Consider the following 16,797-nt stretch of genomic DNA (forward strand, 5'->3'; position numbering starts at 1 on the left):
TTTTGGAGCAACCTTATTTCACTAAAGTGTTTTTTTAGTCTTGAAGAAGTTTGGAGATCACTAAAGATTTTTTAGAGAAGTTGTCTAATTAGTTTTTTTTAAATGATTTTTGTCGGTCTTTGAAGATTTTTTGGAGAAGTTCTGTAATTTGTTAGAAAAAAAAAAGATTTGGAGGCGTTTCATTGTTCATATTGTTCGAAACATTTTAGAAAAATAATTTTTAAACATTAAAAAAACCTCATTAGTGTGAATACTACTAACTTGTTTTTGTTTTTTTTTTTTTATCTTGAAGAAAGAAATTGTTTTATTAATTTTATTTTAGCGGCCAATGATTCTTGTTAATAACAAATAATTTTTATTTTTATATAAAATTTATACAAAAACAAGTATCATGCAACTAAAAATAATATAAAAGATTAATCACTATCTAAATAATAATAATTCAATTTGTTTAAAAAATAAAAGAGGGTATAAATCAATATTTAAATAGAAATAATTAATTAAAAAAGATAAAAATAAAACAAAAACAAAAATAAAGAGGGTGGGCGCTCATGGGTCAAGCCCACGTATCTGGTCTTATTAAAAAAAGTCAAAGCCTACACCTGAGTTTTTTCTTTAGGTCCACTTTTATATTTTTTTTAAAGTCGGTAACATGTTGTTTACCATGGCAAGTAACTTGTTGCTGACTAATCTTTTTTAAAATCAAGTTCGATGCTTTTTGAACCTAAAAACTTAATTTATTAGCTTATTTTAATTTCAAAACACCTTTAAAACACAATATAAACATAAAAAAACACCTAACAACCCCAAAATTACTTTTAAAAAAAATCAACTGAATAAAATAAATCAAATAGAACACAATCTAATTTTCCAGCCATAATTAAAAAAAAAAACCACTTTTATTGAACTCCCTTTAAGAAAAGCAAATCATTGACACAAAAACCCTCCATTTTAATGTCCAAATATGACCAATTAATAGTTTTTTTTTTTTAAACAAGTTTCTCTCTCTTCTTTTAAATTTAACAATTAAAAAATAAATAAAATGAACTCTTAGAACAATATTAAAATTTATGAAAACTTTGAAATTGGCTATGCATTTTCTTATTAGTCCTCTTTATTTTTATTTTAATTATGTACAAGAACAATTGAAATTTCTTAAAACATACTATTATCTTTTGAATGGATTCTATTTTTCGAAGATAATTTATTTAATAATATAGACCTAACATGAATATAAAATCATCTAATTTAATTTTCATGTAATTAGCATGCATATTTAACATAGAGATATGATAGAAGATAGCTATTAGTTAATTAGATACAGTTAAAGAACACAAAGGTTAATTGAAAAAAATATAAAAAATACAAGATTAATTGACAAAATTAAAAAATAGAGTTACAAATGAGTAATTAACATAAATACATGAGTGAAATTAGGCCATTTACCAATAATAAAATCACTTCTCATGGATTTAATATGACTGTCTCCCATTCATATATCTATAAGCTATAGCCCAACATTTAAAATGGATCTATGAAATAATTACTCTCCAAAGAATAATAAACTTTTATTTATACAGATTAATGTGACAACTTTTTTATACTCAACCAATCATTTAATATTCATAAAATTTACAATTACAATAGATAACAACAAGAAGAACAGAAAAACATAAATTTTAATGAGAAAAAATAACTACATATGAATCCTAAATTTATAATTTATTATTTTGAAATTAAGTCTAATGATTCATGTCTTATTAAGAGGTTTACAAAACCTTTAAATAGGCTAAAAAACTTTATTTCGATTAGAAAACAAATCATAATCCAAAAAAAAAAAAATTAACATACAATCCAAAATAAAACAATAAATCTAGAAAAATAACAAAATTGACCTAAACAATATCTTCCTGACCTAATTTTTTGAGACCTTATAGTTCGATTAACAATAAAATGAATCATAATTAGGAAACAACATGTTAAATCATGTAACCAAATTTGAGTATGATCTAACAATTAGATATTCTGCTATGATCTTTTTTAGTCATTATTCTGGTATGACACGAACAAACCTCCTTTTAAACCTAAACATATACTATTGGTCTATAAAAGCATTCATTAAGCCATTCATATTGTTTATCTAGGGGAAAACCTCATTTGAATGCTCAAAACCTTTATTTTCTACAAACTCATCTACATCATTCCCTCTTGGTTGGAGATGTGAAGTGTTGACCATTAAAGACATTAAAAGTTTTTAGATAGGTAGGAAAGAGAAGCATGTATGCATTGTCTTTAATCTTCTGCAACACCTCACAAGGAATTATCTTTCTTTCCTTTAGCTTATTGTACATGTCTACCAGAGTTTTTAAACCCGACCCGGTGGTCGACTCGGCCCAAGGCCTGGGTTCCGAGTTTTAACCGGGTCTCTCGGGTCAATTCTGATATTTTTTAAAAAATCAAAACGATGTTGTATTAGTAAAAAAATAAAAGTCAACGGGTTGCAATCGAGATTTTAACCGGGTCTTGCCGAGTCAGCCGGGTCAACCCACCGGATTAGCCGGGTCACCTCGAGTCAACCCGCCGGGCCAGTCCGGGTTTCAAAACTATGATGTCTACTATAAACCTATCACAAGTAAGTACTACCCATATTAGAAAACCAACCTCAAACACAGTTAATCTGCGATGAGTATCGATCAGGGTTTTATACTCTACATTATTTCAATGATTATCTTCTTGATATGTTCATGAATACCATACAAGTAATTTGTCATATCTTTATATTGGATACTTGGTCATCCAATAAAAGAAATATGTGTTAACTTCAACACTCCATATAAATTATATTTATAGACTATCTTAATTGGACTCAATTGGGTGGTCTAATTCTAAAACCTATTATAAGCAAACTCAGATTATAACAAGAATATATCCTACTATTTTGGTTGTCTTCCACCAAACTTCATAATAAGTTTTCAAGGTTATATTAACAATCTTTATCTACTCACTTGTTCGAGGATGGTAAGCATTACTAAAGTTTAATTGAGTACCCATCTTTTCTTATTAGCTCTTTTAGAAATCACTTATAAAATTCACATTTGTCTGAAGTGATAGACCTAGGAATGCCATGTAAATGAACCACCTTGTTAAAATAAAAGTGGGTTATCTAGGATGCTTCCATAAACTTTTAATAGGCTATGAAATAGGTTATCTTCGAGAACCTATTCAGAACTAGAAAAATAGAATCCATGGATTGTTGGGCATGAGGTAACCCTAACCAAGAATCCATACTAGTATCTAGCCACGAAGCTTCAAAAACCGGTAATTGAGTATACAACATTTGATAAGATTTCCTTGGACATCTAATAAAAAACACATCTCTTCGAAAAACTAGATACCTGGTTTGACAACTTAGACTAACAATAATTTGCTGACACTAAAGCCAATCTATTATCCCATCCAAAGTGTCCTTTAGAGTACAATTCCCAGACAATATATTCCTGTAAGGAGTAATCTGGAATACATAATTGTAAACCATGAAATACATAACTATCTAGGAGTATAAAGTTATCTCGTTTACAAAAGGTACTTAGCAAAGTAACTCACATACTCATTGCACAAATACTTTGTAGAGGTTGCTCAATTGGTATCTTAGTGAAAAGGTAAACTCTTGCATAAACAATACTCACTTTGCATGTCGATGACTTAACTTATGCTAGCTATTTATGTATTTCATCGCTTTATAACCTATGATCAAAACAAACTTTTTTTTGCACAAGGTAATATTTACAATGCTTGAGACTCTGAATAATAGCATAAAACTCCATATCATACATAAAGTAGTTCTTCTTTGAGTTGATAACTTTTTATGAAAAAAAGCAAGTGGTCGCTCATTCTAGCTAAGAACTCCTCAAATGTTTATCTGGATGGATCATAGTTTATCTCAAACAATTTTTTAAAGTTTGAAAGTGCTAGTATATGAGCTTTACTTATCTTCTACTTCACTAGCAAAAGCTGAATTTGAACTCATTTATTCACTCAAAGATACATCACTTTAGACACTTCATAATAAGTGTGAGAGCTAAAGTTTTGGATGAATCTCCTATAGAAGGATGTAAATTCATGAAAAATCTAAACATCATGAATATTCCTTGGAGTTGACCACTCTATAATTGTAGAAATCTTAGATTATTGAACCTGAATACCATCAACAAACACAATAAACCAAGAAAAATTACAATACTAGTAAAGAACTTAAACTTTTTGCGTTTGACATATAATTGTTCTTTCCTTAAAGTGCCAAAAATAGCCCTTAAATCCTCAGAATATAACTATAAATCAGGATGTCGTTAAAATAAACCACAACAAATTTGCCTATAAATGGTCTCAATTTCTAACTCATAAACCTCATGAAAGTGCTGAGAGTATTGCACATATCATATAGCATAACCATCCATTCATATAAACCATATTGTGTTTTAAAGGCTATCTTTTACTCATCCTCGACTTGATTTTGATATAATGGTGGTCATTCTTGAGATCAATCTTGGAAAACACCTTTGAACCTGCCAGTTAGTCAAACATGTCATCTAGTTATGATATTGAGTACTAGTATTTTATTGTGACCTGTTAATGGCTCAACCCCATACTCATATACGTCATGAACCATTATTTTTAGGGAATAAGAGAGCTAAAACTTTACATGAGCTCATACTTTCTTAAATATACTCCTTTTTTAGCAACTTCACCATTTGTTTCAACAAATTTTCTTCTTTTTTAAGGCTAGTCTATAAGTTAGTATATTCAATAGACTAAAACTTAGTACTAGATCAATATGGTGTTGTATCTTTCTCATGAAAGGTAATTTCTAGGGCAACTCTTTTGACATCAAATCTAGAAATTTTGTTAGCATACCATGCATTTAATTGTAAATGTCATTAACATTGTCCTCTTTCCCAACTGCATTTCAACTTGTAGTATCAACTTCTCTCAACCTCGTTCAACCAATTTATGAATTCCTCTATTTGTAAAATTCCTACTAACTCAAGGATTTTGATATGAAATCCAAAATCCTTCAATATGTTCTCTTTTTGATCAAGAGGTTGTCTCCTCTGATTCTGCCTTTGGTCTTTAGTGTTGGCTAGGGACCCATGGTTGTTCTTCTAGTCTTGGTCTCCCAGGTCCCTCTTCTCTAACCTGCCGTTCAACTCTGCAATCTGCCTCCGTATGTCCTCAATGATGACCTTCTAAATGTTTGTCTCTAATGAGGTAACCTCCTAATCCCCTCCTTGATCATGCCACACTTCGTAACCTCATCCTTTCATGGTTATTAATAGCAAACAACAAATAAATAAGTATCCACAAGATTGTAACACAACAAACAATGAACCTGAGATCATTAGGCTCTGATACCAATTAATACTAGCAAAATCACAATAGACAACAACAAGCATAAAAAAAATAGAATTTTTGATGAGTGAAAAGGCTGCAGATATAAGCCTTAAATTCATAATTTATTATTCTAAAATAAAGTCTAATAATATCTACCTCCTAAGAGGTTATATAAGATATTTAAATATGTCAGAAAACCCTATCTCTATTAGGATACAAATCAAAATTTGAAAAAGAAAAATTAACATAAAATCCAAAATAAAATAATAAATCCAAAAAAATCAAGAAAAAATTACAAAATTGGCCCAAATAACATCTTCTAGATCTAATTTTGGGAGATCCATTAGTTTGATGAACGACAAATCATTTTTTTATATGAACATGGCCGTTAGAATTATCTAATCAAATTTAAAATCGATTCAACGATCAGATCTTCTGTTATGATTTGTTTTAGTTATTATTTTGGTCTGACATAACCAAGCTTTTTTTTTGACCTAGACTTTTCTCAATTATCCATAAAAACATTTATTAGATCATCCATATAGTTTGTTTGGGACAAAACCTCATTCAAATGCTCAAAATTTCAGCTTTTACAATCTCGACTACATTGTCTCATTACATATATGTTTAGATGAAGTTTTATTATATATATATTTTTTTTTTGCATGTACATCATTTTCAATTTAAGAAACTCCTTTGTCATTGTGATTACAATTTAATTTTATATACAAATTATGATGATTTATTTCTTTTAATTTCAAAGTTTTTTGTTTTATATTTAAATTTTTAAATATAGTCGAATCGCCGATGACAATACATAATAAGTGTACTTTCTCCTCTCATCTTGCAAAAACTAGCCACATCGGATATAGGCCACCCAATCTGATAATGGGGTTGGGTAAGGGTTAGGTTTTCCATTGATTTTAATATTTATTGACCTTTTAATTATATAAACATTTGTTAAAAAAAATGAAGAAATTTAGTTGTACTAATAATAACGAAAATACAAAAATAATATTGGTAGCGAAGTAATAGAGGAAAGGTAATAAGAAATTAATAACGAAAAAAAAAAAAAGGACAGGCGTGAAAGGGTTCTCAGATAAAATCCTTCCCTTCCCTACTGTATTTGTCTCTCTCTATTACTCCATCTCTCGGTAGGGCCTAAAAAGAGAGAAAGATATGCAATATATACAAAGAGAAGCTTGAGAGATTTTACCTTCCTTTTCATTTTCATGGTTTTCTATAATGAGAAGAGGATTGAATCTCTTCTTCTATGAAGAAGATGTCTTTCTTACAAGAACAAGATACGCATAGACAAAGCCCAGCATTGGTTCTTGATGGGCTTTATTGTGAAGAGGAAGGATTTGGAGAGGACTATTCTTGTGGTTTTGATGATGAAATTGGTGATCAAAATATAAAAAAGGAGCAAACTTTATCATCTGTTTTGCTTCAGCAAGACTTGTTTTGGGAAGATAATGAGTTACTGTCTTTAATCTCCAAAGAAAAAGAGACCCATGTTCGTTTTGATGGTGGAGGCTCTATAGATGGATCTTTAATGGTGGCTCGTAGAGAGGCTGTTGAGTGGTTTTTGAGGGTAAAGGCACATTATGGGTTCAGTGCTTTGACTGGTGTTCTTGCTGTCAATTACTTTGATAGGTTCATTTCAAGTTCAAGGTTTCAAAGAGATAAGTCATGGATGGGTCAACTTGCTGCTGTGGCTTGTTTGTCTCTGGCTGCTAAAGTGGAGGAAACCCATGTGCCACTTCTTTTAGACTTGCAAGTATGTGCAAAATTTGCAATCTTGGTGTTTGTTAAAATGTCCTCATTGTGTGTTTATTGAACCAATTATCAATGTTTGATTTTGTGCTTTCTTCAGTTATTAATGATGGGGTTTTGTGTTTTCTTTGTTTTTTCAGGTGGAGGATGCAAAGTACATTTTTGAAGCCAAGACCATCAAGAGGATGGAGCTGCTGGTACTGTCAACTCTTCAATGGAGGATGAATCCTGTAACCTCAATTTCTTTCTTTGATCACATTATAAGGAGACTTGGATTAAAAACCCAGTTGCATTGGGAATTTTTATGGAGGTGTGAGCGTTTACTTCTTTCTGTCATTTCTGGTAAGCAATTGAAAAGTCAATTGATTGATTGCCCTTCAATGGATTCACTTGTATCAAACACTCAATCCATCGGACATGAATCTTATCTAATGCTGTAGTTTCTTCCAAACTCATGATTTCCGACATTGGATCTTGATTTCAGATTCAAGGTTCATGAGCTATCTCCCTTCTATATTAGCTACTGTGACAATGCTGCATGTTATTAAGGAGGGTGATCCACGTAATCAACTGGAATACCAAAATCAGCTTATGGCTGTGCTCAAAACCAATGAGGTTTGTGTGCTATAAACTTGGTTCCTCTGTTTCATTGTGATCCTAAATCCTCTGCTTTGTGAAGAAGTTTTGGACTTGGTGATCTGTTGGTTAATTCTGGTTGCTACATTTTAACAGGATGAAGTGAATGAGTGTTACAAGCTCATTATAGAGCCATCAGGCAGTCAAAACCAACGCCACAAGCGCAAGTATCTTTCCACACCCAGCAGCCCAAATGGTGTCATTGATGCATCTTTCAGCTCTGATATCTCAAATAATTCGTGGGCTGTGGCATCATCTGTCTCATCGTCATCAGTGCCTCAATTCAAAAGAAGCAGAGCCCAGGTTCAGCAGATGCGGTTGCCTTCACTAAATTGTATGTGCGTGGATGTGCTTAGCAGTCCTCGTTAATCTTTCTGTCTTAATGTCTCAAGCTATCATAATTTTACTCTTTAGCATATTAATTGTTGTATGTGTAAGAGGCGCAGACGTTTTATGTTGCATGAATTAACAAATCCATTTCTGGCCAAATCTTTTGCGATCTCTTTGTTTGAGAAAGGAATGAGGAGGTGGCGACGTTTTTCCTATAGGTATGAACATGATCTCTGTATTTGAACCATTCCTCTATTACATGTTACGTGGTTTCCTAAATAAACCCAAGATTATCCTGTTTTTGTTCACCTCAACCACATTAGTTTTGTTAGAAGTCCAACCATAGATAGAGTTGGACTACTGGAATCTTTGTTTCTGTTTCTAGAAAAATAGATTGATGGTTTGAGATTTTCAACTAAAGACAGTTCTTGCTGGGCTGTTCATAAGACAACACCAATCTCTCTCTGAGAATAACTGTTTAGGTGATATAATAGCACATTACATTTACAACTGTGCTTCTAGTGTTTTGTTTGTCTATTGTGCTCCAAGATCAATGAGAAGGACTCCTGTATGTGTGAACAGTAAGACCAAAACGCAGTCCTTGCATATTGACACTCTGGCATATTATTGTGTAAAATATTTGGTGTGTTCAACCAAAAGCATTGGTAAGAATACTGCAAGTTTTTCTCGCGTTTACATATTGTCCCAACAAATTCTCCCCTTTATTTTCTTTTTTTTTTCGCTTTTAACTATCGTATAGTTTGGTAATTAATGGTCACGATAATGCCTTTGTTGTGTTCAAATTCCAGAGAGAAAAAAGAAGGGGAGAACTTGCAATGCAACAGCGAAGGCACCTGGCCCCTCTCGATAATATGATTCTGGAATCATGTGATAGTTAAAACCTAGCTGTAAATGGTTGTAGTTTGAAAATTTGGATTTCTTAGTAAAAGACCATATGGCATGCATTACCAACTTGACCTCCAAATTATTAAAATCCCCCAGGCTTTACTAAATGGCAATTCTACCCGTGTGCATGTGCAGTTATCGGCCTTGTGGTTGGGGTTTCAGAAGTCAGAATTAATGTTCTCTGTAAAGTCTACTCGAGCACATTAATGTTTTAAAGCTTAACAATGCAGCATTTACTGTAAATAAAACAGTTCCAAGGATTTAGCCTTTTTGGGAACCACAGTGATAATCTCTTAAAGCAAAAGTTGCAAATATCGAGGGAAACCTATATAATGATGGCGGCAACCCAATTGTCGTTGATGGTTTTGCGTTGTTTCTCAAGGAGAATAAGCCTTGTAACAATCTCTTAGCATGATCTGAGGCAAGACATCTTTTCTAAGAAAGCACGGGCAAATAACAAAAATACGAACGAGGAGGGACGCTGGTCTTTCCTGCAGAACTTCTTCCTCACCTGCTCAACTCATTATGTCAAACTTGGAAAAGAAGAGTCCTAAAAGGAGGAAAGAAACAAGCACATTGAAAGTATAGCAGCTTAAAGGATGAATATTTGATGTACCAATGAGGAAGCAGGGGACATGAGTCATGGCAGTGAAAGAACAGTAAGGTTATCAGAAACAGTTTAAGATTGTATTCAAAACCTCACGAGGAGATTTAAGGGTGGTAATTGGGTATATACTCATCGTGTTTTCAATCGGCTTTGAGTTCAGTTAGTGGCTCTGAAAAAGAAAATTCTCATAAATATATCATTTCGAGTATAAATATATTACAGGAACAAGACTACTGACAAGATGTTTAATCTTTGCCATGTGAAAGCTCAACAGATGATATTTTAATTAGGAAATAGAAAACATTTATGAGGAGAAATTGTCAAAACATTAGTACGCCCTTGTCTTCTTCTTTGGTGCTGAATCTGAAATTGGACGGTGCAGATTGTAGAACCAGTGGGCGAAAGTTCAGCTACTCCCTGCCTGTAAAGGAGTTGCTTTCAAAAAAGGTAAAATAAATCAATCTCCCAGCATTGCACTAGCTCAAGAGCCAGTGTAACGTATGAAGGCGGGTAATGGTCACAAGAATTACAGTTACCCTCTCTTGATTAGCTAAATGGCTAACGTTTTGATTGCTGTGGTCTAATCAGGATGAAGAAATTGGGCATCTCAGGTAGGACCCCACTGGATTCAAGGTCTCGTCGGCTCTGCTAGAATGGAAATTCATGGCGGTGAGGTAAAAAAGTATAGAAAAGGGCTTCACATGAGCAGAGCTGAGTAGGGCAGTTGGCCATCCTGTGCCAACCAATCTGACAGGACTTAATAAGAAGTAGACAAAAACATCTATGATTAAAAGATGTATTATCATGAGGCACATAATTTACAGCCAAAATGCATAATTTTCAACAGAAGATAGTAATTTGGTCAAGAATTAAGCGGCTCAGTACATAATGTACAGCCAAAATGCATGATTTCCACACAGCATTGATTTACACTTATAATTTCAATACAATATGTTTTGAATTAAAGGAGAATGAAAGAAGAAAGCAGAGATTTTGTATATCTTGCATTTACTCACAACTCTGTTTATGAACATTGTTTGTCTAGCTAGCTATCCATGCTTTATTCTCAACTTTAAGTAGTTCATTAAATCAGCCAACAAGAAACTGGACTCAGTAATTAGTTCAGTCCTTGGATTTTCAATCAGATTTTCTCTTCAATTAAACTCTTTATTGAATTATTAGGGTCTCCAAAGTTTAGTGCCTATCCATTTTGGCTCTTTTAATTTTATTTAAATTGACTTTAAATGTTAATTATTTTCTTCAATTAAGCTCCCAATTGAATTAATTGGACCTCCAAACTTTGTCAAAATCTTTATTTTTGTCCTTGTTCATTTAATTCTTTCAATTTTGGCTAAATCGACTCTAAATATCATTTTTTTTCTTCAATTAAGTTTCCAATTGAATTAATTGGACCTCCAAATTTTTCCATCCTCTTTGTCGCACGTGTGCAACGTCACGACGATCATCCTTCTTAATTAGAATTTTGGTGGTATGGAAAGAACAATGAATTCTTGTTCTTTTAAGGTTTGAAAGATTTGGAGTGGCCAACTAATATTTTGGTCACTAGAACCCTAACTAGTCTTTAAAGTCTGGATAAGAGGACTGGTTGTTTATAGAAAGAACAATATCATACCTAGTATACTCTACCTAAGGTAAGTTGCATTGCACACTTATCTAATTATTATTAAGGTTCTGTTGTGTTTTTCTAATAATTGGTATGTTTATTAGTTAAAGTAGGTCCACCCCTAATTTGTCTCCAAACTTTCTTTTCTTCATAATTAAGCCCTCAAATTGACCAATTGAGTTTGTTAGAATTAAAAAATAGTCCTCAGAACTTCCATTTCTTGCAATTTAACCCAATTCAAACGTATTTTTCTCTCAATTAAGTCCTTACTTAAACCCATTAAAAGTTTAATTAAGTCCTTGAACTTAATTAATTCTTTCGATTTTGGCCAAATTAACTTTCGAACTTAAGTTTGCTTCAATTAAGTCCTTAATTAATTCAATTAAACCTATTAAGAGTTTAATTAAGTCCTTGAACTTAATTAATTCTTTTAAAGTTGGCCAAATTGACTTTCAAACTTAATTTCCCTTCAATTAAGTCCTTAATTAAGTCAATTAAAGTCATTAAAAGCTTAATTAAGTCCCTTGATTAAATCAAATCAACTTTCAAACTTAATTTTGCTTTTGATTAAATCAACTAGGCCCTCCATTGCTATAATTAAGTTCCGAACCCTTGCTATTTAGTTCAATTTGGTCCTCTGACTTCTAATTTATGCAAATAAATCCCTATTTAACCTTTTTTTGCCATCTTCAAATTTCTTGTCTACTTGTGACCTTAATATAATTTTTTTTGTTTTGAATTTTTAAGGATTTTAAGCAATTTAGTGACAATGATAAGAAAATGCACATCCTTTTTCCATTCCATATCCTTAATTTCATGGAGTTTTTATTTTTATTTTTTTAGTACATGTTCTTCTATTGATAATGACGACAATTAGTGTGGAGAATTGTGACTCATCATCTTCATTAGCATAACTGAAAAATAAGATTGTTCACATTTCTATAGCTAGAGAATGTTGTTTGTGTTAGAAAAACTAAAAAATCATCGACACATTTTATGAACCACCAATAAAAAAAATATATATTAATTGATATTTGAATAAACGAGAGTTATCCTTATACCTATAAAACAAGATTTGGTATCATAATAAAGTAAGTTAAAGTTTAGGCCAGCACAACATAGTTATTCTCCTCATTCGAGTTCAGTTTATTGTTTACTTCATGTGAGACCCTCTAATAGTGGGAACAACTCCAGATTAGTTGTGGTCCTTCTCTAAGATTGACTATCCCAATGAATCTTATAACTAGCCATCTCCCTCTCGACTTCTTGACATACATTGGCTTCTTCCCGGCCAACGTGTTCTTCATGACGCCATTGTTTCTGTTGGCTAAAGTGAAAAACCACTGCATGTGTCCTTTTCTTTCTCTATCATTTCTATCCACCACGAATACAAGGCTTGGGTGTTCTGGAAGTATTGTCTCCAGAACGGTCCAATCTACACAATGAAGGATTAGAAGAAAAAAAAGGGAAGATGATTTGTTCAATATAACACATAATAAAGTAAATAAATAATACCTCTGATTAATAAATTCTTCCAACTGAAAAACATTGGATCATATGTACATTAGATCTTGTTGGTACCTTATCCTATCCTCCAACATCCCAGACAGTGAAGCTAACATTTTTGTATTCAAAAGTTTCCAACCAATAAAACAGTAACTCCATTAATTTCCAGTTAAATATGAAGAAAATTGATTTTATTTTACAGTATTGTTGCTGCTGTACATGTATTGCATGCTGGCATGCTACATCATGCATGGTAATATATAAGTATTCTGCCATAGTAAATTTGATGTTTTGCTCATGCCGCGTGGGCTGTAGGTAGATTTCGCTGTTATTGCTCTTGCTTTTCTGTGACATGATTAGTCTTTCCACGGAAAACAGAAGAAAGAAAAGAAGGTAAATTTCACTGTGAAGACTAGATAGAAAGAAATGGAGTTAACGTCCCTCTGTGGATTCAGGTTCGAGCCCTGTGGTTGCTCATATGATGGCCATTGGAGGCTTACATGGTCATTAACTTCAGGGCCCGTGGGATTAGTCGAGGTGCGCGCAAGCTGGCTCGAACACCCATTTAAACTAAAAAAAAAAAGAAATGGAGATAACGAACCAAAGTGAAAATAATGACTGCTTGATTAATGATTTCATATAGTTTTCGCCAAGAAACACCCGCTTATAGAACAAAATTTATTAGGGGATTGATCAATACACAAATAGTGCTGAAGTCGAAGTTGTAGAATAATAATAAACAGAACCTTGAAGAGGTTCGGTTCTCATGCAATCATTTCTGCTCTTTGCTGTCATTTTCCAGAGATAACATCCTTGGCAAACTCCAGGGTGGATGCTACAGAAGCTGCAGCACCGGCCAAGATGCCACCACTTGTGGTTGAATTGTCATGGTGATTGGACTGGTGAATCACCACCACCCTCCTCATCTCTTGGCCTTGCCCTGGGGATGACTTATAATCTACTGTTTCTACCCTTTTTTCCGGTACACCTTGTGTATTGGTAGCCTCTGTCTCCTGGCAGGCATCATGGTTGTTATTGAAAGAAAGGGAAGACTAAGAATTAGATGGAAATTACAAAGGCCATGCCATTCATTTATATTCAAAACAAATCAAGCTAATGAGAGAGTACCTTTCTTGTGTGCGTATTCATTTGAAGATCACGGCGATCGATTCTCTTGAAGCCTTAATGTGGGGATGCTAGGAGGAATTATCATTCCTAATAAATGTTTAAATAGGAAAGGTCTCTCTTTGATTCTTTCTTTTTTCAAGTAAAGTTGGCCATTTGTTACTTGGTCTTCATGGGACGATAAGCTAGGCCAAGGAAAGGGCCCTTGTAGCATGCAAACACCTCCACATGTCGCTTTACCTTGTCACGAATCCTAAAACAAATATTACTACTTTCTTTCGAGCATGCAATGACACATGAGAACAAAAGACGTACCTGAGGTTGTGGCTAAGTGGTGAAAGGGATTTCAAACCTTTTCTCTGCACCTGGGTTAGAGCTTTATTGTGAACGTCTGTCATTCTCGCGGTGCCTAATATGTTCACTGGGCTTGTAGGATGTTCAGTGGATCTGAGAATTAGTTGTTGTGCGCGTAAGCTGACACTACCAGAAATTCACTAAATACCAACGGATTTACCGACGGAATATTTCTGTCGGTAATTTGAGGTCGAAATTACCGACGGAAACTTTTCCGTCTGTAATTCAGTCGGTAACTACCGACGGACCCTTTTCCGTCCGTAATTCAGTCGGTAATTACCGACGGAAATTTTCCGTCGGTACTTACCGATAGAATTACGGACGGAAAAGTTTCCGAATTAAAAAAAAAGACGGGTCGCTGACGTGGAGGTTTTGGCGGGTTATTTTTTTCTGACGGAATCACCGACGGATTCAAAACGACAGCCCGTACAGTGACGTGACTGGTTCGCCGTTTAAATTGCCGACGGACTCACCGAGGGATTTGAAATGGCAGATCCGTACGGTGACGTGTCTATGTTTCCGTCAAAATCACCGACGTAATCACCGACGGATATTTCGTCGGTGAAACCGTCGGTAAAAGTTAATATATGTCAGCTTTGCCGACCCTCTCCTCCCCTATTTCTCCTTCTCCTTCTTCTTCCTAATCCCAACTCTCCCCATCTGCAAACAACCGGCCCCCCCTCCCAAAAAAAAAAAAAATCTTCCTCATATCAGCACAACAAGTTATATTTCTTGAAATTTTGTGGTCACAGCATCCGTGTTCTGATTTACCGAAGGATTTTATCAATTTTTGTAAGTAATTCTTTCTTTTTAAATTTTAACATTTAATTAAATGTCAATTTTATCGTTTTTTTAGTATATGTATTTTGTTAGTAAATGTAAATGTACATGTTTTATTGTTATTTCTCAAACAAACTTGTAGTATATGAATGTATAATTCTATACCTGTTATGGTTTGTTTTAGATTTTGTAAGATTGTATTTGTTTGTAAACTGTTAAAACTTTATGGAACTACCGAAGTACATGTGCTGTTTTGAAATAATTAATAGCTTACTTAATGGGTCCGTTTAAAGTTTTGTCAATGGTATTGCGGAGTGGTAATTTCTGTAAATTTATATATTTTAATTTGTATGGACGTTGATAAATGATAATGAATATTTAATATTTATGAGAAGTTGTGATTGGTTTGTTGGATAATCTCGAGGTAAAGTAATATTTTTGCAAGTTTATTTACCTAACTAGTTAATTAATACATTATGTCATCATAATTTTATAGAGGTTCGATATAAATCATGGATGATCGTTCATGGATGTATCGAGATTCACCCCAAGGATTGCGGAGGATGGATTATTGTAACGGGGTTCAGGGTTTTATTAATTTCGCAACATCTATTCCTAGAAATTTTACTGGAGGCAGTATTAGGTGTCCATGCAGGAAATGTGAAAATAAAAAGTATCTGCATCAAGATGTTGTAATGATGCATCTTCTACACAAAGGGTTTATGGAGAATTACCAGTGTTGGTATGCACATGGAGAAGTATTTGTTAGCGAGAGTGAGAGGAGAATGGAAGAAACGGTGGTTGGGTCTACTTCTAGTGTTAGCAACGTGTATGAAGCGGCAAATGACAACACTAATCCTTACAGAAATATGGTTATGGATGCAATGAGAATGAATCAAGGTAATGGCAGTCAATGTCCAATCGTTGAAGAAGAACCTAATGCAGATGCAGCTAGGTTTTTTGATTTATTGAAAGATTCTGACGAACCATTATGGGATGGCTGCACGAACCACAGTAAATTATCGGCCGTATCACAGGTGTTCACCATCAAGTCAGATCACGGGTTGAGTGAGGCCGGGTATGACAAGATTATTGAATGGGCAAGAAGCATTTTACCTCAAGGGAACAGGCTGAAAGAGAACTTCTATGCTGCGAAGTCCATGATGAAACCCCTCGGTTTAGGATACCAAAAAATTGACATGTGCCCTAACTTCTGCATGTTATACTACCTTGAAAATGCTGAGATGACCGAGTGCATGACATGCGAGCATTCCCGTTACAAACCTAGAACTGGCAGGGGAAAGACTCTAGTGGCATATAAAAAACTTAGATACTTCCCGATCACACCTAGACTGCAGAGGTTATTCATGTCACCAAGGACTGCTGAGCACATGACATGGCACCAAGCACACCATGCGGTTGATGGAGTGATGGTTCATCCTTCTGACGGCGAAGCGTGGAAACGCTTTAACAGTGTTCATCCTCACTTTTCAGCTGAATCAAGGAATGTGCGCCTTGGGTTATGTACAGACGGATTCAACCCATTTGGGTCATTTGCTGCTCCTTATTCTTGTTGGCCAATCATACTCACAGTTTATAACTTGCCACCGGGAATGTGTATGAGGCCGGAGTTCATGTTTTTATCTACTGTCATACCCGGTCCAAAAAGCCCGGGGTGGAATATAGATGTTTGTCTTCGACCGTTGATTGATGAGTTGGCGTAGTTGTGGTCCTCCGGAGCTCTGACTTATGATATATCGAGGAA

At 34.0% G+C, this 16,797-nt stretch overlaps 2 protein-coding genes across 2 annotated transcripts; one reads left to right on the top strand and one right to left on the bottom strand.

The window, feature by feature from the left end:
• The first annotated feature begins 6,470 nt into the window (after positions 1 to 6,470).
• LOC7462589 (cyclin-D3-2) lies at positions 6,471 to 8,438 on the top strand. The gene is made up of 4 exons (XM_002310668.4): positions 6,471 to 7,168; positions 7,305 to 7,506; positions 7,649 to 7,779; positions 7,897 to 8,438. The coding sequence occupies exons 1-4, from the start codon at positions 6,662 to 6,664 to the stop codon at positions 8,167 to 8,169; spliced, it is 1,113 nt and encodes a 370-aa protein (XP_002310704.3). The 5' UTR covers positions 6,471 to 6,661; the 3' UTR covers positions 8,170 to 8,438.
• A 4,941-nt stretch (positions 8,439 to 13,379) lies between these two features.
• Positions 13,380 to 14,065, bottom strand: LOC18101173 (uncharacterized). The gene is made up of 2 exons (XM_006380629.3): positions 13,902 to 14,065; positions 13,380 to 13,786 (listed from the first exon to the last, which is right to left on the bottom strand). Exons 1-2 carry the CDS (start codon positions 13,920 to 13,922, stop codon positions 13,565 to 13,567), a joined length of 243 nt encoding a protein of 80 aa, XP_006380691.2. The 5' UTR covers positions 13,923 to 14,065; the 3' UTR covers positions 13,380 to 13,564.
• Positions 14,066 to 16,797: the final 2,732 nt, after the last annotated feature.

The sequence above is a fragment of the Populus trichocarpa genome, chromosome 7, assembly GCF_000002775.5.
Source record: "Populus trichocarpa isolate Nisqually-1 chromosome 7, P.trichocarpa_v4.1, whole genome shotgun sequence".
NCBI lineage: Eukaryota > Viridiplantae > Streptophyta > Magnoliopsida > Malpighiales > Salicaceae > Populus > Populus trichocarpa.